General features: G+C 40.6%; 1 protein-coding gene across 1 annotated transcript; it reads left to right on the plus strand.

Annotated features, from left to right (window-relative positions):
- The first annotated feature begins 2,075 nt into the window (after nt 1-2,075).
- On the plus strand, nt 2,076-26,978 carry SLC15A1 (solute carrier family 15 member 1). The gene is made up of 23 exons (XM_051780612.1): nt 2,076-2,210; nt 5,617-5,639; nt 8,347-8,431; nt 8,519-8,660; nt 10,929-11,048; nt 11,207-11,306; nt 11,557-11,647; nt 12,870-12,953; nt 14,058-14,140; nt 15,310-15,396; nt 16,427-16,516; nt 18,490-18,534; nt 18,638-18,667; nt 18,794-18,882; nt 20,027-20,108; nt 20,583-20,708; nt 21,895-22,044; nt 22,458-22,507; nt 23,032-23,142; nt 23,281-23,365; nt 23,806-23,952; nt 24,799-24,906; nt 26,106-26,978. The coding sequence occupies exons 1-23, from the start codon at nt 2,207-2,209 to the stop codon at nt 26,289-26,291; spliced, it is 2,118 nt and encodes a 705-aa protein (XP_051636572.1). The 5' UTR covers nt 2,076-2,206; the 3' UTR covers nt 26,292-26,978.
- Nucleotides 26,979-27,267: the final 289 nt, after the last annotated feature.

The following is a 27,267-nucleotide window of genomic DNA, read 5'->3' on the forward strand; positions in this document are numbered from 1 at the left end:
CTTAAATCCTCTGAGAACAAATTCTGTCCCTCCAATAAGTATAACCACAAAATAGCCTCACAGAGGTCAACTCTTGGCATCAGCTTACTAAACGGAAGCAGAAGCCAATCCACCTCAGAAATAGCTATGAAACAATTGTTTGTAGCTTTATCTCTCTTTGTGGGACAAATTAAAACATGTACTCATCAGAGTGAATTTTTTGTGGATTAATATAAACCTTGAATATTGAAAGATAACATGAGTGGAAGCCAGGGTGATCAAACTAGCTCTTTTATCTCAATCTTTTTGAGAAAACAGGTGGGTTTTTTTTTACTTTCTGTGTCTCACTTGTATGACTCTTTCTAGGAAGAAATATCAAAGGCCTGCTCTTTGTTTCCACCAGGTACATGTGGGTAAGATGTGCTTAGGAACAAACATTTCATTACCGTTGTTGAAGCAAGGTTAAGAGAGCTGATGTTCAGGGAAGAAATGACACCTTTAATTTCATACTTTAACAGCTCAAAAATGGTGGTAGTATCTCAATTATTTCTGTACACAAATGAGCTATTGGTGGTTTAAGCATTCTTTGCTGCATTACAGACTGCTTGTTTTGCTGGAGTAACCATAATAGAGAAACGCAACACTGCCTGCGCTGTGTGGCCATATATATATATATATATATGCCACTGAGCAATGATATATGACTAGCATCAGCTGTGGCAGTGGAGCTTATACAGCAAGATTTGTGTTTCTTACAGGAGTACTTGCTATAAATATAGCTATAACCACCTACTCGTGTTTTATCTTAAGAATTTATTCATGAATCGTAACAGTCAAAAGTATGGGTAACTGATAAGAAGTTAGAGCTCCTTTGAGGAGATTACCCTCATATAGACACAGTTTGAGAAATCCAGGTTCAGCTATAACTACATCACAAATCAGAGCAGCCTTCTTTAGTACTTGAAGTGCTGACTGTGGACATTCCACATTACAATACATTGCAATGCTTGTTTGATTTGTACCTAAGAAGAAATCAACCTGTTCAGCAGCCAGGTAATTACTAAGTGCACGATGTAGAAGATGCTACTGGATTGATTGCACAAAGCACAGACCAGTGTAACACAAAATCTTCAAGCCTCAAAGAAGGATTTTATTCTTCTTTCAGAAAATTCTTTTTTGGCAATGCCTGCTAATATTTTACTGTTTCTGAATTCTGAGTACATTCAAGTCTTAGTAACGTGTAGCTTCCCTAACCCACTCTTCTTGTTGGCCTCCCACTCCAGTTGCTCTTCTCATGCTAGACTTATCCATTTATTTCACATACAGAGCTCAGTAAGGTCCATATAAGAAACATACATCATTTTGTATTGATCAGCATTCTCCCAGGTTTCCCTGTGGATTGGTGGCACAAATGGCACCCAGGACAGATGCCTGCTGCGGACTGACCAAGTGATGAGCAATTTGGGTCACGGAAACATAGAGTGACAGAATGGTTTGGGTTGGAATGGATCTTAAAGTTCATCTAGTTCCAACCCCCCTGCCATAGGCAGGGAAACTTTCCACTGGACCAGATTGGTTAAAGCCCCATCCACCTTGGTCCTGAATACTTCCAGAGATGAATCCACAGCTTCTCTGGACAACTTCTCGGGAGTACCAGTTCATGGAAGCCACAGGCCAGAGATCATTAGTAACCAGTGGCAGCAGCAGTCAGGGAAACCTCTTTCCTTGTCTTGAAAGGAGGGAATGAGGCAGAAAGCTGCCCTCCACACAGCATGTAGTCCGCTTACTTGCTTACTGAGTTTTCTATCACGCAATTGACATCAAAGGATCAACGTGCGGCGCTGGCATTGCACAGCGCCCGGTTCACCTTATAGCATTGGCTCGGAGCTCCTTGATGGCCACAGAGCGAAAACAGCCCCGGACAGCAGGTGACACTCCTCGTTTAGCAGCCAGAAGGGCAGCGGGCAGCCCGAGCTCCCCGATCCGCTGCGCTCACGCAGCCCGGGCCGAGCCCTGCGGGTCATGGCCAGGTGAGCGCCGGGACCGCTCCCCCGATAAGCGCCCCTGCTCCCGCCCCGACACCTGCGCGGCACCGCCCCGCAGCGCCCGGGGCCGGGCGGGGCCCCGCCACCGCCGCCCTTAAAGCCCAGCCGCCCCCAGCAGTTTCCTTCCCTCTTTCCCTCTTGTTTTCCAGCCCCGAGAGTTCCGCTGGTACCGGGCTGGCAACATGGGTATGTGCTGCGGGGAAGGGTGGGGGCAGCCTGGAGGTGGGTGGCACGGCAGTAGCGGTCCCCGGCCTGGGGGCCGCGGCAGGGATGCCGCCCCGGGATGAGCACCGGAGGATCCTCAAGCCGCCTCTCTCCGAGTCGGTTGTCCGTGCCGGACTGTGAGCTGGCAGCATGGCTAAGGAGCCGTGGGCCCCCAGGGCTGGCTCCGCTGTTCGGTGCAGGTCTGAGGACACCTTCGGATGCTCTTCCTTTTTTATCATCCCTCTTCCTCTGGGGCAGCTCTCCCTCTGGCAATGCTGTGTCGTGGCTTTCATGACCCTGCCTTGAAACCCGAGCAAGAGCCGAGTGATGTTGCCTTGGCCTTTGTGAGCTCTTAGAGCTGAGCCCCTGGCTGGTAAGGTTTACCCTACACTTTCAAGGCATGTGGAGCTTAGGATCTGAGCACAAGTTACATGTGGTGTTTCTCACACATGTTAAATAATGCTTTTTTACTGAGACTGTTTACCTATGATTGACCTAGTGTTTTTTAAATATATTGAGACACAGATTGAACATTCAGATAAGGGTAGAGCCCATTTAGCTAACTAATCCTGAAGGTTTATTCTTGTCTGAATTGGAACACCAAGTAGTAAATGTGCAAACAGTGCTCTTCTGTGGTGTAGCTCTACATTGCCATTTGTTGGACCCTTGGTCCTGCAGTGTCAGAGCACATTGGTGTGTCTCTCCTAGCAAGCAGCTCTCGAGTTGGAGAAACCTTGTCTTACACAGGGAAGGAAGCTGAGATGTAAAAAAAAAAAAGAGAGAGAAAGTGCCATTGCATCTTCAGCAGGCAAATCTGCATTCTGGGAACATGCAGCTGTAGTAAAGAGCAGGCAGAACCTGGCAATGGTGCTGCCCAGGGGGGCACTGGAGTCTCACTGACTTGGGCAGCCAACTGTGAAAATGGTGATGGCTGTGGGAAGAGAGAGAAATGCGATGCAGCTGGGTCTGCTCATGTGATATCAAGCTTGCTGCATTATTGGTTTACTTGGATGGTTTCTATGTCAGTGTTTTTCAGGAATAGCAAAGTGTGAATCAGGGACTCTTGGAGTTACTTATCCTGATGGTAGCAACATCCTTATGGAGGTGCTGGAAGGCTGCTCCAGAGAGCAGAGGCAACAGGTTTGGCTGTGCCACAAGTCAGGTACCAGGAAAGCAGGCTTGCTCTGGAGCTAGAAACATCCTCAGTGACAGTGTGGGTGTGTACAGATTTAGCCTGGCCACAGACATGAAGTATTTCAATCTGGTAGATTTGCTGAATGGAGCAAGGCAATGCACTTCCATCTTGTGTCACGGAGCGTGAGCTGCAAGAGTTGAAGCATCACACTGCATCCCTCTGACTGCAGGGAACCACACTGGTGGGAGCTGCTGGGGAAGGGGTTGGAGCCATAAGCCTGTCCCACCTTACCTGCAAGTATGAAAAGGAGAGAGTGACCCACTGATAAATAATTACTTAGATGCAGTGCTAAAGCCAAGAACTGAGTGGCTTATGTCTTTACATTTCTTAAAAATATTTAATCTCTAAGGGAATACAAAGGGACAACTGTTTGGAGGTTTATATCGAAAAATGCAGAGCTCTTCAGTGTTTTGTGGAGAGAATGAGGAGTTCTGCTTGTCATTCTATATGGGGAGAGAATAAGAGGTGCTGAGGGTTGCCTCAAAAAGGGACTGCTCCAAAATGGCACTAGCAAACCTCAGATTTATCACTGAAAATGATCCAAAATGTTGGGTGCTCTGTGCTTTTGTAGGTAGAAACCTGAAGCTGCCTGATGGTGGAATCCTCAGCTAATTTAGGTGTCTTTGTTGAAATGTTGGCTTTAATGCCAATGAGAGTTTCCCTGACCCTCTATGTAAAAGGAGAATTGAGGGGTTAAGTCAAAATGATTGAGAAATAAGTGTGTCTCTTAAACACGGAAGTTAGACGATGTTGTCTGAGAAAAATGCCTCTGTGATGTCCTCTGTGTAAAGTTTCTTACAGAGGTGATACTTTCACCATTTGGAAAGGAAAAAATGCAACCAACAGCAAGTTTCTTAATATTTTTGTCCCAAGGCTTAGCTAACAGACAGGAGCTGCCCGAACTGTTGTTCTCTGTACATGTTAGGAAGAAATGGCAATATGACAGGTGAGCTGGAAAGGCCAACAAATGGAAATAACCAGGGATTTGCTATGAAGATAATCTATCATTAACATCTTAGTATCCTTCAGTGTATCTGCTCACATGGGTTGTATAAGGGACACTGCCAAAAACTTTAATAACTCATGTGCCTGCACGTGGCCTGAATTTGTTGTGTTAGCACTTTCAGAATGTTACTTGTTCCCTAGGAAAATGTATTCTTGAATCACCTACTGTCTCTCTTGTGAAGGTACTTGTCCACAGCAGTGAAGGAAAGAATCAGATTAATCAGTTTTAATAATTTCTGGAAATTATTTTAGTTAGTATTGTGTCAAACGCTATAGTGTTGCTGTCAGCTGTTTTTATCCATTGTGAACTATGGACTAAATAACGATTTTGGCAAAGATACTTATAGAGATCTATTGTGGGCATACTTGGTTTACAAGCAGGGATTTCAAAGTTCACATCTCGTACTTGTCTTATCTTAAGGATAATGAGTTTACTTGTGGTTTTATGTGAAACATTGACATCGACTATCTAGCATAGTGAAAGCTCAGCCTACAAGCCTGTCCCCTGAGCCAAGCAAGCCCTGCAGGACACTGCTTGAAGGGCTACCAGGGATAGTGGGCCTACCATGATCAGCTGAAAGTCACTTTAGGGCTGCTCTTTAGATGTCTGCTCTTCCTGCCCTCAGTAGGATCCCCCTGTGCTTCCAGGTCTTACTGGGTTAATTTTCAGGTTGTGGGAATGCCTGCTAACATGGATCACTCAGTTGCACTGCATATTCAGTCCTCTTTAAATCTGAGCTGTGGAAAGTTTGTCCCTTTTCAGGACTTGACCTCCATCTGTGGCAGAGCATCTTTAGTCTATTCCCTACTATTGACTTGCCTTCAAGGTAGCATCCCTGAGAGCGAATTGAAGCAGGATTCATCTTCTGTGAGTGGCTGGATGGTCTAGCACCACCCTAAATGATATGGAGTGAGCAGTCATAGTAGGATGGGATGCTTTGTCTTGTCACTCCTTTTGAGTATTTCCTGTGACTTTATGCACACCCTGAAAAACCTAAGGCAATCAAGTGATGTTTTGCCTAATAACCATGAAAAGTCTCCCTTTAGTAAACTGAACATTTACTCATCCTGAAAAATACTGTGCTTGTATTTCATTATCTTGAGCTGAACTTTTTTTGAATCTTCCATTGGTTTTAAAGGAATATTACTACTTTCCATTAACTTCTGGTTTTTTTTTTCTCTTCACAGCTGGAAGAGGTAAGGGAAAGTCAGTAAGTATTGTTTTCTCTTATAAAAAGTTGCTATACTGACTCTCTTTGGGTTACATTGTTTTGGTAACTTTAGCAGTACACAAAATAACATTAAATGTATAAAATAGTGAGCTACTGGCCAACTGATGCAAAAGCAGCCTTGTAGTTTTTAAAGTTCTAGCTAAGCATAAGTGTGCTCACCATCCTGATAACAAATCTGAAGAGCCTGTGCTGACTGAGCAGGCATTGGTCCCTGGAGCCCATCCTTCTTCTGGCTGAGTTGTCATCCTCCACCAGCTCTCCTTTAGGACTCTTACTTTTCAGTGGTAGTTCTTGCTCTTGAATCTTTGAACTGCTAATGACATGTGTCTCAGCAACTCTATCTCTGTGTTTGCTTTTCTTATAAGGTTTTACTCCACAGACTTTCCCTCTGCTTAGTGGCTTCCTCAGCAGCCAAGGTCAAAGGTGTGCAGTGGGGTGCTGGTAAACCCAGGGCAGGGCAAAATTACAGAGGGCATTATAAAACATAACCTTTGGTGGTGGATCCAGTGCTTCCTGACAAGTGAGGATTACAACAGTAAAGGTTTTGGTGGTAGATGTGTGTATGTGCACATGTATACTGTAACAGGGGACAGAATAGTGCAAAACAAGGACAAGTATAAGTCATATATTATCATGGATTAATTGCATAGTCTCCTTGCTTGTAGCATCTTGGAAAAGCAGAAGGCTTGTCACCTTTGGAAAGACCAATAGCTTTCTCCTGCCTGCCTCTGTTCATACTCAGCTCCAGCTGTGACATGCAGATCCCTTCCAGTTCAGAGGAAGACAGTAAAAGCCCACCAGTGGCTGCTGTGCCACCATGTGAATGCAGGATGTCTCCACTAGGCACACAAACACTAGTGGCTTAAAAGAGAAATCCAGCCTTGTTGGATTGCAACCTCCCCAGACCAGCATGTAACACCCTCTTAAACAATAAGGTGTTGGGTAGGATGATGATGTAATGCTGAGGAGGTTTGTGAGAACCCCAAAATGGTCAAAAAGATTTTAGTGAGGTTTTGTGACATTCTGGTGGGAATGGGTCCCACCAGCTCCTGGTCCAGGACTGCTCTGTCTTTTTTTCTCTCTGTGGGCAGGACAGACATGGGGAAGACTTTGTTCCACCTCAGGAGCAGACATTCTCTCCTCTCCTGCTAGGCTATTCCCAATTACACCGGCAGAAACAAGTCATGCAGTCTGGATTACTGTTTCGGTGACTAACCTAACATGTGCTGAAATCCAAAATCTCTTCAGTATATCTCATGGCTGCTGAACTAAACCTTCACAGTGTGGTTCTCCAGCTGTCTCCTCAGGAGCATGAACATTGTCATGGCTTAGGGGGATAGTGTGTGGGCAAGGTGGGAAGCATTTGTCTCTGTGAACTCCACCAACAGCTGTGTCCAAGTTGGGAGTAGTTATGCAGAGCTCCTGCCCTCTTCAGCTGAGGGAAATGGGCACTTTCAAGTGAAAGTAACTAATTTTTGGATACATGTGGATGATCTTCCTTTGGAGACACCTCTTTCTGCCCAAGGAGGATGTGATAAATCAAGGATGACAAGTTTATATTTATGCCTCAAATTTTGATTGCTCCAAAGCTAGATGAGTCCCACTGGCACTTGCCTGACATTGGGTTTTTTCAGTGAATCCTGCTTATCAAACCATGGGTAGGATGGGCACTACATACTTGGTTCTGCTAGTAACAAAAATCAACACTGTTCAGGCTGCTCAGACATCCTCATGACTGAGTCAGATAGGTCAGCAAGGCTCTTGCCGCTTTCATTTCTTTTGCAGTATTCACAAAAAACCTATTGTAGCATGCAGGTCTCAAAGTCTTGTGTTGTTCATTGAAGATTTGCTGGAGGCATGGGCTCTCTGATTTACTTGTGTCAGGCAGGATGTCCCCATGTAAGGTTTCTTTCCTTCTGATCTGCAAAGTTAACTTTTTCCTGTTTCACATGAAATACAGATCAGTTTAATTCCTGAACCCTTGCAATCCAAACAATGCTATTTTTTTAAATAAACCTAAGAAGCATGGAAAAGAATTGTTTTATCTCTGGAATGTTCTGAGTCTTATTGAAAATCTGGTTTTTTGCTACTGGCAGAATTAAAACAATAAAAAAGATTTTTAAGGAAGAATTACGTTTAGATTGCATTCCCATTAATTTTAATAGAAATGATATCATGTATTCATCCACTAAGAAAAGTAGATGATCAGAAATTAAACTTCAAGTTCTACTGATAATGTCAGATTTGTACCTGATGTATATTTTTTTTTTCCCTTTGTCTCAATGGCAATAACTCTGGTACAGGCTACATGACTGACCATTGACAAGCCTGTTGCAGCAGGTGAAGGTTCAGTGATTGCTCTAAGATTACTCTAAGAGTTAGGTGCTGGAGACCTCAAATGCGTATGGTACAACACTTGAAGGTCAGGTATAGCATTGCTAAAGATCTCTTGCAAAGGGCAGATGAGCAGTGTGTAGAGCTCTGGGGACCAAGAGGGGAAAGTAAGGACTGACTCTTGGTTCAGGTAAACCATTGTCATTTCCACAGAAGCCCATGCAGCCTCCTGACCCTGAGTACCCACCCACTTCCACTGAGTTCATATTAACCTTGCTCAAGCTGTGGGTTGCAGTGAGCAGTGTTAGTTTGTGTTGCACAGCTCTGACCTCACACTGTCTCTTGCCTCCAGTCCCTCTGCTCTGGCTTCCCTCTGAGCATCCTCTTCATCGTCGTCAATGAGTTCTGCGAGCGGTTCTCCTACTATGGCATGCGAGGTATGTACTGTGTCTCCTTGTGCTGACCACATGTTACCCAGCCCTGACTTTGGTTTGTAACCCATTGTTTTGTTGTTCTTCCTACAGCTGTGCTCGTTTTGTATTTCAAGTTTTTCCTGCACTGGGATGACAATTTGGCCACAGCCATCTACCACACGTTTGTTGCCCTGTGTTACTTGACACCTATCCTTGGAGCAATCATTGCGGACTCTTGGCTGGGAAAGTTTATGTGAGTGCTTCCTCAGAAAAAAACCAAAAAAATCTTGAGAGCTCACCTGAAATCAGTGTTACATAAACCATCACCTAAAACAGCAGCTCTGAACACCTTCAGAGCTGGTGTTGACTGCTCCAGGATAGTTTGTTTTATTTGACCAAAACTTGAGGTTTTAATTGATTGAGCTCAAACTTGAAATTGCACTGTTAATTAAGAAATGTTGCAGTTCTGCTAATCAGTTAAGGGTAGTAGCATGCTTTCCCAGCATACTGCATGTTTTTCCTCTCACATAAACAAAATGCAAGCTAAACTAAGGAAAGTATTCACCAAGCTGTGAAAATAGATACTGGAGATTATAATTACATTGGACAGCCTCTTTACCTATGGTAGGTGGCCAATGAAATAGTGAATTAACTGGGACTTAAACTAAGTTTTAAAATACTATATGATTTCAGAATTGACAGTTCAGTGAGAGTTCTTACTGAGTAGCAAGTCTGTCTTTAAATCATGTATTCTGTGTTTTTTACCTGTGTGCTAATTGTTCAGGAGGTACCACTGCAGTTCTTTGAAAGGTAGCCAGATTATTTCCAACAGCCTTATCTTGCTCTCCTTTACTAATGTCTTGATTCTAATAGTGTTTACTTTGCCTGAAAAAAAGCACAATAAAGATTTTATGGAAGGTCATGAACCATGAATGTTAGCTGGCTTGTCAAAGGTCTCCCAGAGATGAGAGATGAAGCTGTCTGTGCTGTGCAGTCAGCTGCACCACCTTCTGCTGTGCTGACAGCCCTGGGAAGCCCAGGACTGTGACAACTGCCCTGTGTGCTCCATGGAGCTGGTCTGAGCAGTGTAAACTCACTGCAAGTAGCTAGATATGTTGCAGATTGCAGCCTAAATATGTTGTGTACTTGCTTGTTTAGATGGTATAGTTTATTTTTTTAAAATCCATTTTGGCTTCTACTTATTTTATCAGGATGAAGCTTTGCAGATCTTGCATCCCTTCTCCTTTGGTACTTGTTTAACCTCAATTGTATACTTTCTCCCAAGCTGTTAGGCAACTAAAGTAATGGAATTGAAGTGCTGTTTAAAAAAACATTCTACGTTATCTGTTGAATATCACTTAACAGCAGATTGACTGTTCCCCCAGTTCATAGATCTTTCCTCTGCTACAGGGAAGAGAATTTTAAGCCAGAGAAACTTTGTTGTAAAGTAAGAAGAATTTGTCTGTGTCCCTCTTGTATCAGGGTGCTACTCCAAGCTTGATGTGAGGATCTCTGGCCTATGTCAAATAGAGTTGGATTCTCCTCGGTCTTGGAGCCTGACTTTGATTCTTATGAGTTGCACTGGGTTTGGGACTGCTTCTCCTGCAAACTGAGTTTTTAAATACTTTCCTATCATTGCATCATATTTCTCCTACTTTTCCTCCAAACTGGGGAACTGGATCTGTGCCTGTTGAATGGAGGCTCACCCAAGGAACCAAATGAACATGGATTAAACTACACTCACATGCTTAAGGTCCAAAAAAATTAAAATGGAGTGTGTTTTTACATACAGAAAGGAGGACTGGACCCTAAAGGCAGGCTGGTGATTCTGCAGCATTACCCTCCTAGGCACCTCCTGGTAGAGGAAGTCAGGCTGAAAGCCTGCAACCTGTGCTCTTCAGTGCTGCTCTTACTCTAATCTGAGTGTAAAGATGTTCACACACAGCCAAGTGGGAGAATAGAGTTGTTGTTCACAAAACTATTTTGGTGTAATTTCCATGATTAAAGTAGATTTATAATTTTTTTCTTCTTTTATTCCTGCAACTAGAATATAAAGTAACATAGAAAACGTTTAGTGATATTAAAATCAGTGTAAATTGCATATTTGTGTTGCAGAGTAGTCCATTTAAACTTCACTGTATGCAAATTATAATAATGGCATTCTTGAGTTGGTTATTAAAAAGGCAACCACTGAAGATATTTAAATATCTCCCATGAGCTGATGATATCTATAGAATCCATTTGTCATCTTGCCTTGTTTAATTAAACAAGGCTACCTAAAATAATAATAATAATAGAATAGAATACTGTGGCAGTGGTGTGGGGACAAATTTTTACAGTAGCTTTTGAGAAGGTCAGTCCTTATTGTATCTGTCGTATCTGTATCTGCTTCTTTACTAAGCATCTTTGAAATAAGCAAAAGTCTGCTTTATCTATGTAATCTGCATTGTCTGTGTGCATTGTGTGTGTGTAATTGTATTAACATATCTAAAAAGAAATGTATCTCCTCTCTTTACAACAGGACCATTGTCTCCCTGTCCATTGTCTATACGATTGGACAGGCAGTCTTGTCTGTGGGTTCCATAAATGACCTGTCGGATCACAACCAGGATGGCTCTCCCGATAATGTACCATTGCACATGTGAGTTGCCTTGTACATGGGGTTTTTTTTCCAGGCTGATGAACAGGACAACTTACACCTTGAATTTCAACTGTCTTTCAATCAGTCTAGTATTTATGCTTTAAGAAAGAAAATAACGTGATTTTTTTTCCCTTTTTCTCTTTTCTCCTTTGCTTCAGTGCTCTGTCCATGATTGGCTTGATCCTCATTGCGCTTGGTACTGGTGGGATCAAACCTTGTGTGTCAGCGTTTGGTGGAGATCAGTTTGAAGACGATCAGGTAACAGTGTCTTTCAGATTTTCAGTTATACAGGAATTTTAATACTCTAATAATGTTTTACTATTGTAATACTCTAATAATGTACGTGTTTAGACATATGCATTACTGCAGTGTTTCCTGAGTAGCTGAAGAAGGAGATACTGAACTATTTGTCTTGAAATGTGAAAATAGACTTGCTAATTTAACAATCTAGGCTCATCAATGTGGTTCTGGCTAAGCCTTTCTAAACATCTTTCTGTTTTTACTGTAGGAAAAACAAAGAAGTACCTTCTTCTCTCTTTTTTATATAGCCATTAATGCTGGAAGTCTCATATCTACTATAATCACCCCAAGTCTCAGAGGTAAGGCCACATATTTGTTTATAAACAGTTAAACATCAGAAAAGGTTGAGTGTTGGATTGCAGTCTAGTTAGGTTTAAATTAAAGTTATGTTCTCTGACACACTGGAGTTATCTAGCAAATGGTTTTCAGTGTGTCATTCAACTTCTCACAGGCAAGGTACTGTCAAAAACAAGCCAATCTGAGACCTGAATTGCCTTTAGGATCAGAAATACTAGATCCAAAGAGACATGGTGGAGCTGACAACTTGTATGCCTTAATGCATGTTTTAATTCTGTGAAGGTACAAATGTGTCACCTCTTCCAATACCTTTAAAGCCATCACACTAGAAAGAGTTGTACTGTTTGCTGGAAAGGGAAGTGGGGAGAGCCCTCTCCTCTGGAAGTGAAGGCTACTCTGAAATGTGCCCATGCTAAGTACAGAAGCATCAATACACGTAGTAACCCATTTATCCATATGACAAGGTAAATAACTTTTCATATTGTTAAACAAGAAAGTTATTTTCTCTTCTACTTATAAAGAGTAGCATGACCCTAAACAAAATGCAAACAGTTTGCTAATCTATATGCATATGGAATTCTGTGGCAAGCTTACACAGATGGTGCTGTATGGATGTGCTTGGCAGGAGTTTGAGGAAGGCTTCTTTTCTCAAAAAAAAGGAAACGGCATGTGAGTTCTGGAATAACCCTGAAGCACTGGGGTGAAATCCTGGCCTTTGGATTTCTTGACTGGAAGGCTGTGTAGAAGTGTTTGAGATGTTTGCTTAATGCAAATTCTGTCCTTTCCCAAAAAGGAACTAGAGATGCGTAAGGCACAACATGCACTTTACTTCCTTGCTGATTAAGGGTGAAAACTACCTTGGGAAAAAAAAAAAAAGACAAATTCAGCTGAGGGAGGTGATAAACTGCCACGTACTGTAAAAGTTTAACCAAAAGGCTAATACAGCTAAATCAAGACATTAGTTAACTGCAAGCTAGCTTTTTTTTTCCCCCCCCGATCAAACTCTCTTCCAGAGGTCCCTTCCAACCTCAACCATTCTGTGATACCTTTCATTGTTGAAAAGGGAATTATTTAAGTTGGATGCTGATCATCAGTTCTGTGGATGTCAGCAGAGAGGTTTGTTGTCCCCCCATGAGTTAACAATGGACGTGAAGTACAGAAATCATACGTAAAACATCAGTAGTGCTGACTGGGACTTTAATCTAATGTTACTTTGTATTTCAGCTACAGAATGTGGCATTCATACCAAACAACGATGTTACCCGCTCGCTTTTGGAGTTCCTGCTGTCCTGATGGCTGTCGCCTTGAGTAAGTGGTTCTGTTGCCATCTTGCTACTTCAGTGATTAGATGATAATGATTTCATAATGGAAAAGTGATCGAAATTTCCAGGTAATACCTCTACTAAGACCTGAATATTTCTGCAATTTTTAACTAAAACTTTTTTCGTGGGTGGAATTAAACTGAAACACTCGCTTTTCCAGAAGAGAATGATGTACCAGGAGAGACTGATGGGGCTGGGGAGAGGCATGAATATACCTTTGAATTCTAAATATTCTGTAAACTACAGTCTATATTTCTTGGACTACTGGGATATATAAATAGATCCTTTGAATGAAGTGTGAAAATTCTCAGAAAATGTGTTTTGGAAGTTATCTCTAGTCCAGTAATGCAAACTGTATAATTGTCCCTGCACTGGAGAAATCCTGTACTTGGTATGTCATTATTTCTCAAACACCTGCATTTTTATTAGCTGTGCTACAGGTCACTCCCTGAGCCTGACTGCTACATCACAAAGACCAAGAAACTGGGGGGTGCCATTATGTACCACAGTAACCCTCCTGGTCCTGGTCCTTCATGGTCCTGACCAGGAGCCCACCCAGCTACCAGTGACCTCACCTTGCCTGTGCGCTCAGCCCGAGCTGCACGATGGCTCTGGGGGCTTGCCTGTGTCCTGCCCTGCACGTGATAGGGTGAGGCTGAGGAATGTGCCCTGGGCATGGGAGTAAAGGACACCTTGGTGAGTCCTGCAGTTCAGACAGAGCTTCAAGTCCCTGTATGATGTGAGCTGCAGCATCCTGAACTCCTAAAAAGGAGCCTGTACAACAAGGCCAGAGCCAAGGTCCCAAGTGGTCCTAGTTTTGACCATCCCTCAATCAAGCTGACCTCCCACTGAGCACTTACCTTAAGAGTTTCCAGATTTAGTTTTTTGTCTTAAATAGAAGCAATCTGCTGGTATTAATTTGATTTATTTTACTGTATGATAGCATGAGAATAGGCCAATTCATTGCTCGTTAGGAGACTTATTTCCACCCTCATCTAACTCCTTAACTGTTACAGTTTCCATACCAGATTATTTACCACTATTTTAATATAATTCTGAGTTGCTTTTGGTTTCCGTTTGCATGTTGTAGTCGTGTTTGTAGCTGGAAGCAGAATGTACAAGAAAGTTAAACCTGAAGGAAATATAATGCTTCAAGTTTGCAAATGCGTTGGAGTAAGTACTGCTTTTATTCCCCAAATCCCTGGCAGCAATTTTTAAAACTGTTCTGTAAACATTCCTAGATCAGAAATCTGTCATAATATAAGGAAAGGTTCTAAGGATTTTTTTTTTTTTTAACTTTTCTTTCGTTGCTGACACCTCCAGGTTTAGACTGCCCTTTTATTAAGTATATCTTGATTTATACATAAATTATACAAGTGAATTTATACATAAAGGAAACAAAGTAAGATGTCAGTGGTATGTAAAAGCTTATCCCAGCTTCTGGGAATCATTTCCTACACATTTGCACACCTTTCTGCAGCCCTGTAGTAAAAGATAAACATGCCTTGACCTAAGTCAAGAGCAGAGCTATCAGTACATTTTATCAGCAAGTATTTATTGCTTATTAAAAGAATGTTATTTACAATGCAGAGGTATATTGATCCCCACTGCATTAAGGAAGTTGGGGGTTACATATCAGTGTGAGCGTGCAAGGAAGGGAGTGGAACCTGCACGAGTAGATTTGCAATAGATTTTTGCAGTGCCTCAACTTTGAAATCAGGGGATTTTTTCATTTATGGGCTGCTTCATTCTCTGTGCAGCCCTACCAGCTTGTTATAGTCTAGCCCATTGCTTATCTTGTAAGCACTGTCAAAACTAAATCTCTACAGGTGACTGGCCATTGCTTAGAGTGCTGCTCCTAAGACCCACCTCTGCCTTGCATATTATTCCATGTGGAAAATCTTGGGAGTTCTTTGGGACTATATTTGTGTAGATTCAATATCAGAGTGTGAGGCATATCCACAAGATGCAGCTTCTTATACTGAAATGTACTCTTACAGCCATTCAGCACTGAAAATCTGTGCATATGACACTGCTCTACTTATTGTTGTACCTAAGTAAGTCTGAAGAAGACAGGTCTTCAAGCTCCCAACATCAACCTACACTGAGAGAGACTACTCTCAGATGTTTGGTTCACCTAATCCCAAGTGCACACTCCACTGGATATGCATGCAGTGTGAGGCCTTAAATGCAATATTCCTATAGATGATTGGAGCAGTTAACAGAAGTAACCTTTAGCACCCTCTAAACACTAGAAGTGGGAGCATAATCTTTAATGACAAAACAGCTCATTGCATTTATAAATATTTGTAGTGCCATTAAACAATTCTGTCTCTCCTCAGTTTGCCATCAGAAACCGGTTTCGGCATCGCAGCAAGCAGTTCCCCAAGAGAGAACACTGGCTGGACTGGGCGAGTGAGAAGTATGATGTAAGTCCTGTGTAAGCCTCTTCTGCTGTGATATCCCCTGATCCTCAGATTCTCTCTGTCTGCTCTGAGCCATTGCCTCAAGCACTGGACAAATAGTTTTGGGCCTCTTGATCATTTAGTAGCTACTGATCTCCCCTGGGGTTGCAGGTTATCACCTCAGCTCCTGTGGGGGAGAGCAGAGATGTGTGAGTCAATGCTCTCTGTAATCATAGGCTGTCCAGGGAAATTCAAGGGAGATGAAGAAAATACTTTCCCTTGCCAAACAAATACAAACACTTATAAGTTTCCGATTAGGAAACTAGCAAGCGTTATCTTTGTCAAGTTTTTGTTTCTCTTGATAAACTGCCTTCAAACACAATATGCTGGTTTAATGACTGCAGAGGGGAAAAATGGCAATGGTGCTGCTGCCTGTCATGGTTAATGCACAGGGCCATAATCCTTGTCTTGGGATGAAAGTTATGAATTATGATTTGGATTTTCAGTTGAAGTGGGTAAACACTGCATCCCCTCTGGCCTCAGTATAATTTGTAACCATGACTCTCAAAGCCTGACATCCCATAGACCCCAACCATGTCGCTTGCCTCCGATCTGCTTTGCCCAGTTGTCAATGGCAGCACAAACCTTAGCCTGTCACTTCCATTTTCCTTTTGCCTATATGGTTTGTTCATATGTGAAATTCCTCACTTGCCTGTCATTCAAATGCCTCCTTCCTAAAAAAATAATGCAGCACTAAGTGATGAATCTCATGCTGCCATCAGTATACATGCAAAAAAGACCAGGTCTCTGATATCAGTGTCACCTTCCACACACACAGCTCTTCCCACATCCATGATCAAACTTTGTATTATTTTAACAGAAATAATCAGAAGTACCCACAACATGGGAAGTTTAGTATGTGGGTAAACATTACATGATGAGTCTTTGCCTGTTGCTCTGCTGTGAATAGCAGTCTGCAATTGTCTTTTTCTTTTTCTTTTTCTTTTTTTTTTTTTTTAACCAATTCCTCCTGTGTAATTCTTATTTGCTGCAGAAACGACTGATTGCTCAGACTAAGATGGTGTTGAAGGTGCTTTTCCTTTACATCCCTCTCCCCATGTTCTGGGCACTTTTTGACCAGCAGGTAAAGTAGAAATTGTTTGGCTTGTTAATTAGAGCTGTACGCTATCACTCTATGTACTCTGAGGTCACCAGACATAAAAGGTGTGTATGAGAGGGTAGAAAACAAATTCTTTAACCCGGTTTTAATGCAAAATGGTAGTTACTGAGTCCTGCTACTACAGGATGTTCTGCAGTCAGCATAATCTCAGTTTATCTGAACATGCCCAGGACTGCTTCAGTGACTGAGGCCTCTCCAAATTTTGTATCAGACCCGGACTCAGGGGGTGAAACAGTAGTTTAAATTTTTCTTAGTTCTAATGTTTCTTCCATTGTCAGTTGTGAGATGAAATTTAGTGTCCTAGTGCAAATGATGTCGAGAATCAGGGCTTAAATGATCTGGATTCCAGTTTGCATAATCACTTGCACCCTGTTATAAATGCAGAATCACAGAATATGCCAAGTTGGAAGGGACCCACAAGGATCATTGAGTCCAACTCCTGCACAGGACCATCCCCAAGAGTCATATCACATGCCTGAGAGTATTGTCCAAATTCTTCTTGAACTTTCAGGCTTGGTGCCATGAAGACTTCCCTGGGGAACCTCTTGCAGTGCCCTCTTCACCCACTGAGTGAAGAACCTTTTTCTAATATCCAACCTAAACCTCCTGTGACACACCTTCAGGCCATTCCCTTGGGTCCTGTCACTGGTCACCACAGAGAAGAGATCAGTGCCTGCTCCTCTTCTCTCCCTCACGAAGAAATTGTAACTGCAATGAGGTTTCCCCTTAGTCTCCTCCAGGCTGAACACATCAAGTGACCTCAGCCACTCCTCCTGTGGCTTCCCCTCAAGGCCCTTCACCACCTTCATTGCCCTCCTTTGGATGCTCTCTAACACCTTAATATCTTTCTGTATTTTGATGCCCCAAACTGCACACAATATTCAAGGTGAGGATGCACCAGTGCAGAGCAGAGCGGGACAATCCCCTCCCTCAACTGGCTGGCGACACTTTGCCTGATGCCCCCCAGGACACGGTTGGCCCTCCTGGCACTGCTGACTCATATTCAACTTGCCATCAACCAGGACCCACAGGTCCCTTTCCATGGCACTGCTTTTCAGCATCTCATTCCCCAGTCTGTATGAACTTCCAGGGTTCCTCAAGCAGAAGTATAAGCCTATAACTCCCATTCATTTGGTGAACTGAGTGCTCAAGACTCATGAAAGCAACTTTCATAGTTATGCACGGAAGTATGAATTTAGGAGGACATCTGAGAGAATGTCTAGGCTTGAAAGCAGATGGGTAGGAAGTTCAGTCCAGATTCCCTACCCTGCTGCTTTACTACCTGTGAGCTGTAATGATCCGTGTAACCTGTTACAATTAGGTAGTTCTGCTATGAAATTCAGAGCTAAATACTCATTACATAAATAATAACTCATATCTTGGACAGTGGTACATTGCAGGTGGTTAAAGGCGTGCAGCACAGATGCAGCAATAAGCATTCTTGTCTCACCCTAGGATCAGACTGAAAGTCAACCCCACTTAACCCAGCTATTGGCAGGTTTTTGAGGCAGAGGGCTCAGGGCAGGTTGAGCCCTGGCTTGTCTGCACACTCTGCTGGGCTGTGTGAAGGAAGGATGGATGTATTGGAGGTGTGGGCTGCTCAAGCTCAAGCAGGTGGCACACAGGTGCATTGGTGCCTTCTATGCATAGCACGTGGCAGTGCTCTGCACAGGATGTCCCTGCCATCTCTCCACCTAATTTCTGCATCTAAATTATTTTCCACTCTATTTCACAAAACAAGTAAATGAAATTAAATGGACCACGAGGATTGCTTTGTTCAAATGTTTATGTTGCAGAATAAGAATACTCCCAAAGCTAGCTTTAATTTTTTTGTTGTATTGCATGTTTTCCCCAACACTTTACTTATGAAAACAATTCAAGAGGAACTTTGGAAGATTGATTTACTATGACATCTAATTTTCTCTTCTTTTATTAAGGGATCAAGATGGACACTGCAAGCCACAGCAATGAATGGGGATTTTGTAAGTTAATTTTTATTCCTGTTGTGTTTTTTTTTAAGTAACACTTTTCAGACCACTTACTTGTTGTCATAATATTAAAAACTATTTATTTTTCCTTCACCAGGGTATTGCTGTTCAACCAGACCAAATGCAGGTACATTTAATCTTCTATCTGCTGATTTCTTCTGAAAGATTATTTACATATTGACCTTCATTTAAAAAAAAAATTACTTTGAAAAATACTTAATTTTTTTCCTCTTCTTGTGTTCATCTTCTACAGATTGTGAATCCAATCCTGATTATTATAATGGTCCCAGTTGTAGATTCTTTGATTTATCCTTTAATCAAGAAATGCAAGATCAATTTTACGTAAGTTGATGTAACTACCTGACTTCAACAGAAGCTCGTTTTAGTGGTTTGTTTAAATGGCTCTTCCAGCCCTAATGTAACGGTAGGGTATTCAAAATGGGTTAATATTTAAAAGAAATTAAAATATAAAAAAATATTGGGTATTGCAAGTGGTGTGTAGAGGCACCACAGAGTAGAATCTAATAGTAAAGTAACAATATTTTCCAGTTAAGGGCAAAACCTTCCGATTGCAGGAGATGCTCTTTACTGTTTTCCACATTCCCTATGTCTACCCCCTCTCCTTCCTCAAGAATATGACGTAGAAATACAACATATATTCTTACTATGTGTCATGTTTTGGGCTTAAAACTACCTGAAGATGTGTTTCCTCTTCCGTCCCAGTGAGGAGTCTGGCTCACTGAATACCTCTAGCTGGATCTTCAGTGGGCATTACATGTTATTTTTAAAGTTAGTAATGAAGTGGCTAGCACTGCAAGAGAGCTTGGAGAGGCAGAAGAGAATACAGTTCTTAAAACAGTTTTCACGGAGCTAAGGTGTGATGTTGTTTTTCCATACAGTTTGGAAGAATCAAGGGTGTGTGATGTGCTGGAAACTGTCATTCATTTATGAACACTCTACATTGGACAAATGATGCCATGAATAAAATGGCTACTTTAAATTTACCCTTACAGCTTAACTGAATATAAGTAGATGTCTTCTAATTCAAAAAATTCCTCTCACTTCTTTTGTTCAGTATTATTTAAACATATGATATGGACACACATTGTTACTCTTTTAAAGGCATATCTACCTTTCTCTTTGTTGTAAAACTAACAACTGTATTAGATTCAGGTTTTTCTTCCTGCAAAACAGACTTTTTCAGAAACCTAATAACTATGTTCAATCAGTATTTGAGCCCAGCAGATGCAGAGTAACAGTTTATACTAAGATGCTGCAGAAAAGACATATTTCCTGAAAGTGTAACTATAAATTGAGACATACCTAGCTAAGCAGAACACTTTCTGTAATAATATCAGCCCTTCAAATGGTGATAATGTGCTACTTGTGGCCATTTGAATTTCCAAAGGTGGAAAGAAAAAAACACTTCTGAAGCTTTGAATTCACACTTCTCTTAAAACTCACTTGTCTTTTGTTGTTGTACTAGGCCCCTGAAGAAGATGACTGTTGGTATGTTCCTTGCCTCTATGGCTTTTGTTGCTGCTGCCCTTGTGCAAGTGCAAATAGATGTAAGTTCAGCCCCATGCGAGTATTTACTATTAATATTTGGTTGTTAATACAGAACAAAGTGTTTTTAGTAGGGAAATGCACTAAGAGTCCAAATTTGGAACCAAGCATACAAGCACAGAAGTAGAAGGATGTTAAAGAATATTGCAATACTGTGATTAGCATAATAAAAAAAAACAGGATGTGGGAAAAGCTCATTCCTTGAACTACAGAGTGGCCTTGGTAGTGCCAGCATGATGCAGCATGTGATAAAAGAAGAACCACATCTGGCCATGGAGGCATTGTTGTGGATGAGAGACTTCTTTCCTAAGGCAACTTGTGAGACTAGTAACAAAACCTGTTATTTGTGTTGCATCCCTCAGACAACTGTAGATTGTAAGGCAAATGTTCAACATGAAATAATAAAGATCACAGTAATTATAGTAATTTTTCCATGTGACTTAGGGCACTGATTTTACTTTTTTTCTGTCCTGTAGAAAACTTCTCCAGTTTTCCCTGCAGCTGGACAAACACAAATCAGATTAATGAACCTAGGTAATGTTCCTGTAACAGCTCAGTTTCAACCTCAACTTCAGAGTGTGCATGTAGCACCTAAGGAGGCGGTAAGTAAGGGCAGATGAGGAACAGCAAGTTAAGAAAAATCTAATGGAGTAAGTCAGTCATTCTTAACTAATGGTTCAAAATTGGTATTTTTTTTCCTGTTTTTTTTTTCTTCTAGTAATTTTAACTATTTCTTTTTTTTTGTATTGTGCAATGAATTGTTACTGAAAACACAGCGAATGAAGAAATGGTAACTACGTTGATATTTTGACAGGCTGGTTTGTTTTGACAAGAGTAGAGGTTTCTTTCAAGAAACATTCATAAACTTATCAGTGACTTTAAACTAGCTGAAAACTTCACTCTCATTAAAAAGGTTCCATTTCTTAACAGCAAGAACGCTCCTTCCTTCAGTAAAAGTCCATTCAGCTCTAGTAAGTCACTGCTATTGCTGTAAGGGATGGCTTACTTGAACAAGGAGCTTTTTCTGTGGTTACATCACATGTTAAGCTTCAGGTTCTAATACAACACAGCATTGGTAGCTCTGTTGACAGCAAAATGTGATGGAGCTGATGGATCTTTTTGATAAGGGATGTTAGAAGTGTGATCTCTGGTAGTCTGAGGTCCTTTTTCTATATAAGAGGAGAAATCCTACTCCATCCTCCTCCAAATGGAAACAGAGAAGGAGAAGATAAGGGCACCCAAAGTGTATACTGACAAGGAATGGATATAATCATGGTTTATACCTGAAAATGAAGGGCATACTCTGTCTATTAATGTTTTAAGTATTTTATGTTGATTAATCATGTTTAGAATATTTTAAACATGTCACTTCTGTTACGCTGAAACCATAAAGATGAAGTTTGCATTTGCATCTTTTACGTGTTGCTATTTGGAAAATGCTTCATCTTATGATAGTGCTGCCTCTGTAGCTAAGCAGAATTTTTTTCTGGTGGTTGTGGTAAGCCTGATTTATATGGAGCAAGAAATACACAGGAAAATATAACAGCTATTCCATAATGTTTGTGGAAAGCCCATGTGACTTTGAAGCTTGTGTAACAAATTAAATTAATAAAAGAATAGTGATCCAATGGAACAAAACTGAAAGTTAGGGGATGCTTATGATCTCTGGCACTTCAGAAGTAGCACATGTATAAACTTCTGACACCCCTGAGTCCATAACATTCCCTCAAAGCTGTAGACAAGTATGCAGTTGCACAGAAATTCATAGCAATTTGTTTGTCTTTGTAGACAGACTACATGATATTTAAAGCTTCTGAGCTGCAATTAAACATAACTTCTGGATCACTAAACGAAACTCATCTTTTGGAGGGCCTGCAAGAGGGAAAACGTTACACTTACGCGTTTCAATTGCTTGGAACAGACAGTGTTTCTAATTTGGTAAGTCTGCTTAATTCTTAAAATATACATTGATGTTTTGATAGCTAAATATGTGGACTGTGTGAAGCTGAGAGGACAAGCTCTGAGTAGCTTTTTATTTTGTCTTGTTTTCTGTCTCTCCTTGTCTTTGCTGTACCAGTAAGACTGGTGAGCTGTAGAGAGCAGACCAGGATGTTGTTTAAAAAAAAAATAAAAAAAATTTTTATTTACCTTGATGATTACCCTTTCCCCAAGATTTAGATGTGTGGTCATATGAGTTTTCTAGTAAACCTGTATTGTAGTAGGTTCCTAAAGTGGAAGGTCTGGAATCTTGCTCTGAAGTCTCTGTTAATTGCCCACTGCCATACAATAATGCATATTAAAGCTCTTCACTGAGGCCAATGAAGTATTTTGATAATGGTCTATTCCACCAGATATTGGACAATGTTACATCAAAACCAGAAGAAGGACAAAATCTCATCAGGTAGAGTTTGTTTTGCTTCTAAATTTTGACAGTAGTGTGACTATCTCTTCAATATATGGGTGGACTCTTCTTGTTTAATATAGTTTTCTATACTGTAGGAGCTCGCCTCTTGCTGGATACTTCATTTGATGTTTAGGGTGTGTAAGAACTTCCGAGGCATGATTCGTTTAAGCTATCTTGCACATCTGCTTTGGGTTTAATTTAGCTAAAATCAGAAACGTATTTCACTCCATTGCCTAGACTTTTTTATTGATGAACTGCACAGACTATGTGTCTATACCTTCTTTTTAGACTTGAATAACAAATATTCTCCTGCTTCTCTCCTTTTTTTCCTACATTTTCCATTTGCTGATGAATTTTCTACTGGTTGTAGTAGTGGCTTGCTTTTGATGTTCTCCTAAGAAAAATATTAAATGGGAAGACTTGATCCTTGTTGTGCTGCCAGTATACTATTGAAAGTAAAACCTGTATTCTTTGACTTATGTATATTTTGCTTAGTGTTTAATCACTCTTGCATTTTAAAGGTTCATAAATAGTGATGTTTCTACTGTTGACATTACTCTGGATGACGAGACTGTTGCAGTGCTGCCTCCTCTTAGTGCCAGTAATTACACCACCATTCCAGGAGGACACTCGTAAGCATTTTTCTTTATCCTAATTTAATCTTAGACATGCTTGTCCTTGGGAAAAGGGCATAGAACATTTTCTTTTTATATATATATAAAATAGATACAATTGACTATACCTATGGTTTGAACTGTTTTCTTTTTCAGGCGATATGCCATTAAGAGTGAAACTTGTTCAGTTTTATCAAAGAAATTTGGATTTGGCAGTGCCTATACCATTTCAATCGATGACGTGAGTTGCCAGTGTTGTTTGATGGACAATATAGAATTACTTTCCATGTTGTATACTTTAATTAAAAAGCACTTGTAGAATTATCCCTCTTGCTTCTAATCATACATATGATATAATTCTGGTGTGTTAAATGGAACATAAAACCATTGCTAACTATAAAAATAATGATGGGTATGATAATGACGTAATGCAAGAATTCATGTTCATCACTAATAGCCTTAAATCTTTAGCCCCATTAGATACTATGGATTTGCATGAAATCTACTGTAAATACCTATACTTTATAACTAGGTATGCAGCTCTTCATATGCAATACTTTTTATTTACCCAGAACTTTGTATATGATTATAGAACTACTTAAAGTGTCTTTAGTGTGCAGACTTTTTATTACTTTTATTTACTTTTTATTACTGTTCCTAACGTGCTATTTTGATTTCCAGTGTACTCAAGGCATTCTTAATATAACATATTTTGAAGATATTCCACCCAGTTCAGTCCATATGGCGTGGCAGATCCCTCAGTATTTTCTTCTTACATGTGGAGAAGTAGTCTTCTCTGTCACTGGGCTGGAATTTTCATACTCACAGGTAGGTTTTGCTATTCTTGTGTTAAGAATCCAGATAAAAATCAAGATCTTTGATCTGTTGTTTTTAAGTGGTGGTTCTGTACTGCTGCTTTGATCAATTATATTCTTTAGAGCTCTTTAGCAGGACTGTATAAACTGATGCAAGTTGGCCCTGGTTCACTAGGATTCAGTGTTTTACATGAAGCTATGCTGAATTATATAATTTGAAGACAACCACCAGTACTCAAATTTCCTCCTCACATATGACTTTCATTGAAAATAAGAGGAACTGTACTGCTGCTGTAAAACCGAACTGGAGAGCACTCAAATATAAAATAAGGAAATACTGATGCCTTATCTCCACACCAATTTAATCCATACAGCCTTTAGCAGCAATTTAGTTATACTTTTAAAATTCCTTTGTCTTCTGACTCCAGTTTATTAGCTGTGTGTATTTCTTCCCTTAATTCTGAGTCTAGAAGCTGCAGTGATGGGAACATTTTAAGATGTGGCTTGCTAGATGATGATGCACTCAGTTTCTTCATTTCAGGTGTACCATGTGTTTCCAAGGTGTAAAATGTGCCTATTAGTTACTCAGTAAAGTTAAAGGTGTTATAGTTAGCATACTAGTGATCTCTTGCTCCTCAAAGCCTTCTCCAGACCTATTTAGTTCTCTAGCAATTTATAATTTAAAAAAAATCAAACACAACCAAAAGAATCCCAACCACCACCAAAATCAACAAAATCAAGAAATCCTCTTCCTCCCCTGCAGAGAACCAGTGTTTGTTGTATGGTAAAAAATGCAGTAAACATCAGAAAATAAGTCATAGCATTGTTTGCCTGAAACTTAAATGTCTGTCTTTTACAGGCCCCATCTAATATGAAGTCAGTGCTGCAGGCAGGATGGCTGCTGACTGTGGCTGTTGGTAACATAATTGTCCTTATTGTAGCTGGAGCATCCAAACTCAGCAAGCAGGTAAGCACGCAAGCAATAAGTGTGCTATTATATTACACTGTGAGAAAGCAGTTCCAATCCAGAGGGGAGTCACGGCAGATAACCCTCAACCACAACTTTTTAACATCCGCATTATGGTGGATTGGCATTTCAAACTGGAATATGAGAGGTTAGTGTTGGCTACAGGAGTGTACCAGTCAGTTGTAGAACTAGTTCTTGACTGAGTAATCTCATTTGAGAATATAAATAACACAGTTATGAATCTTTATAACTTATTTAGGTAAAAACTAGTTTTGAACTTGAACAAATAGTTCTTCAGTAGAGGCTTCTACCACTTATCTCTTGTTTACCATCCTTAACTCTTGCTGTCAGCGTCCTTTGCTTGCCAGCAGCAGTCTCTAGTATCTCTGCAGTGAATTTCTTCTCACGGTGTAGAAAGTCTGTGACCATTTTAGCTGAAATTCTGGACTAATGGAATTAAAACCTATCAAATTTCTGTTAATTCTTAATGAGCCCTCACCTGCATACCACAGTCCTGCCACATCCCTTCTGGATCCATTGGTTTCAGACCTCATTCTTTGAGGCATGAAAGCTGTGGTTTTCCTGGTAAAGAACACCTGTACAAGACTTGCTATTAGTGCCACTCCCTAATGGATCAAAAAGTCTGAGAGAGGGAAAAGCCTGTCTCTGAAACAGGTCTGGCAGTCACGGTTTCGCTAGATTAACCAGAAAGAGCATGAAACAGGTGTTGAGGCTTTTCAGGTGGAGGTTGTACTTTGAAACCAGAGTTTTTGGTTTTGGTCTCTGCCCACATTTGTGGTCAGTAGAAACTTTTAACTGCTGGCCTAAGTGGAAGCAGAATCACTGCCAACCTGGTTTAGATTGAGATTACCTGACCAAAAGGAGGTGCTGAGTTTCCTTTTCATTCAATTTCCAGTTCCTTCAGGAAAAAGATATTATTGAACTTTTCAGCATTCACAGAACTTTTGTCTTTTCAGTGAAGACAGAACTACTGAAAGAATTTCAATTCTCAGTTGCTTTAATATGCAATTATATACATCTAATATACTTAGTCCTGTAAGCCATATGATACTTGTTAGGCACACTCAGTTTCACGTTCTGAATTCTCTTCTTGCAAACACTAAAATAATGGCCCAATACTCTTGAGGAATGAATATTGGTGGATAATTTGTGCTTTTTTTTTTTTTTTTTTTTTACAGTGGGCAGAGTATGTGCTGTTTGCTGCCTTGCTGTTCGTAGTTTGCATCATTTTTGCTGTCATGGCTACCTTTTATACCTATGTTGATCCAAATGAGATTGAAGCCCAATTTGATGAGGAAGAAAAGAAAGCTAAAAAGGATCAAGATGACCGTGAAAAGGAAGCTGAAGCTGATTCTAAAATGTAGAAGCTGTATTCAAGGAGTGTTCTTAAATTATGAAATCCCATTCACTCTCCCTGCAGTAAGAGGAATTTGGGTAGCAGTAATAACTCTTCTGGATAATGTCTTGTGGGAGACTTTAAGAAAACCTGTTTTAACTTAAAATGGAGCCTCTCTTGGCAAGCAATAGCAAAAGATTAGTCTCTCTCTTGTACTGTATGTGGTATCCTGAAGAAACTCCAGCAGAATTTGCACTCTTAATGTACCTCAATCTTAAATATTATAGCATTAGAATATTGAAATTAGACTTGGAACTATTGGACCTGTGAAAAGTATTTTTATACTGCATTTCAATTTTATAGCATGAAAGAAACAAGTCTTGGCAAGAAATTGAAGACAACCTTTCTGCATGATCTCTCTAGCCTTACTGTTACTTCAAAGCAGCAGGTCACATGTGCCTTAAATTCTTTTGTACTTTTGTACAGATAATGGGAGCAAAGCTCTGGCAGTGTTCAGATTAAAATGCTGTCTGTGTTCCATGTGGCAGTAACTTGGACGTGCACTGTAATGTAATGCTTTATGTGCCTGTTAACTACCCATTTAACTCCTGTTATGTCTTTAATTAATATTAGAAGTGTCCACTCAGGTAAACGGATAATGGCAAATGACCTTTGGAATAAGCAACAGCAATAAAACTTGTGGTGTAAAAACTAATGGAAGTGGTTTAAGAATGTGGCTCACAGTTGCACGTTAACAAAACTTGATCCCGCGTCTCTTCTGCCTTTCTCTATGTGCTCCATCACTTGAAGCTAATGGATTAGTGTTAGTCTTAATATACCTGTAACATCCCTCGAATTTATGGTATGGAAGACTAAATTTTGCTGCTTAACAGAGTGCTGTAGTCCATGTTATGGAGTGTCAGTGGTCTGCATGTTGCTTTGGGAATTTTTGTTTAAGGTTCACATCCTGTGCTTTTCCCAGCAGCTAACTTGGACTCACTGGC

Source organism: Manacus candei, unplaced genomic scaffold (assembly GCF_025592945.1).
Source record: "Manacus candei isolate 608988 ecotype Guabito, Panama unplaced genomic scaffold, ASM2559294v1 h1tg000014l, whole genome shotgun sequence".
NCBI lineage: Eukaryota > Metazoa > Chordata > Aves > Passeriformes > Pipridae > Manacus > Manacus candei.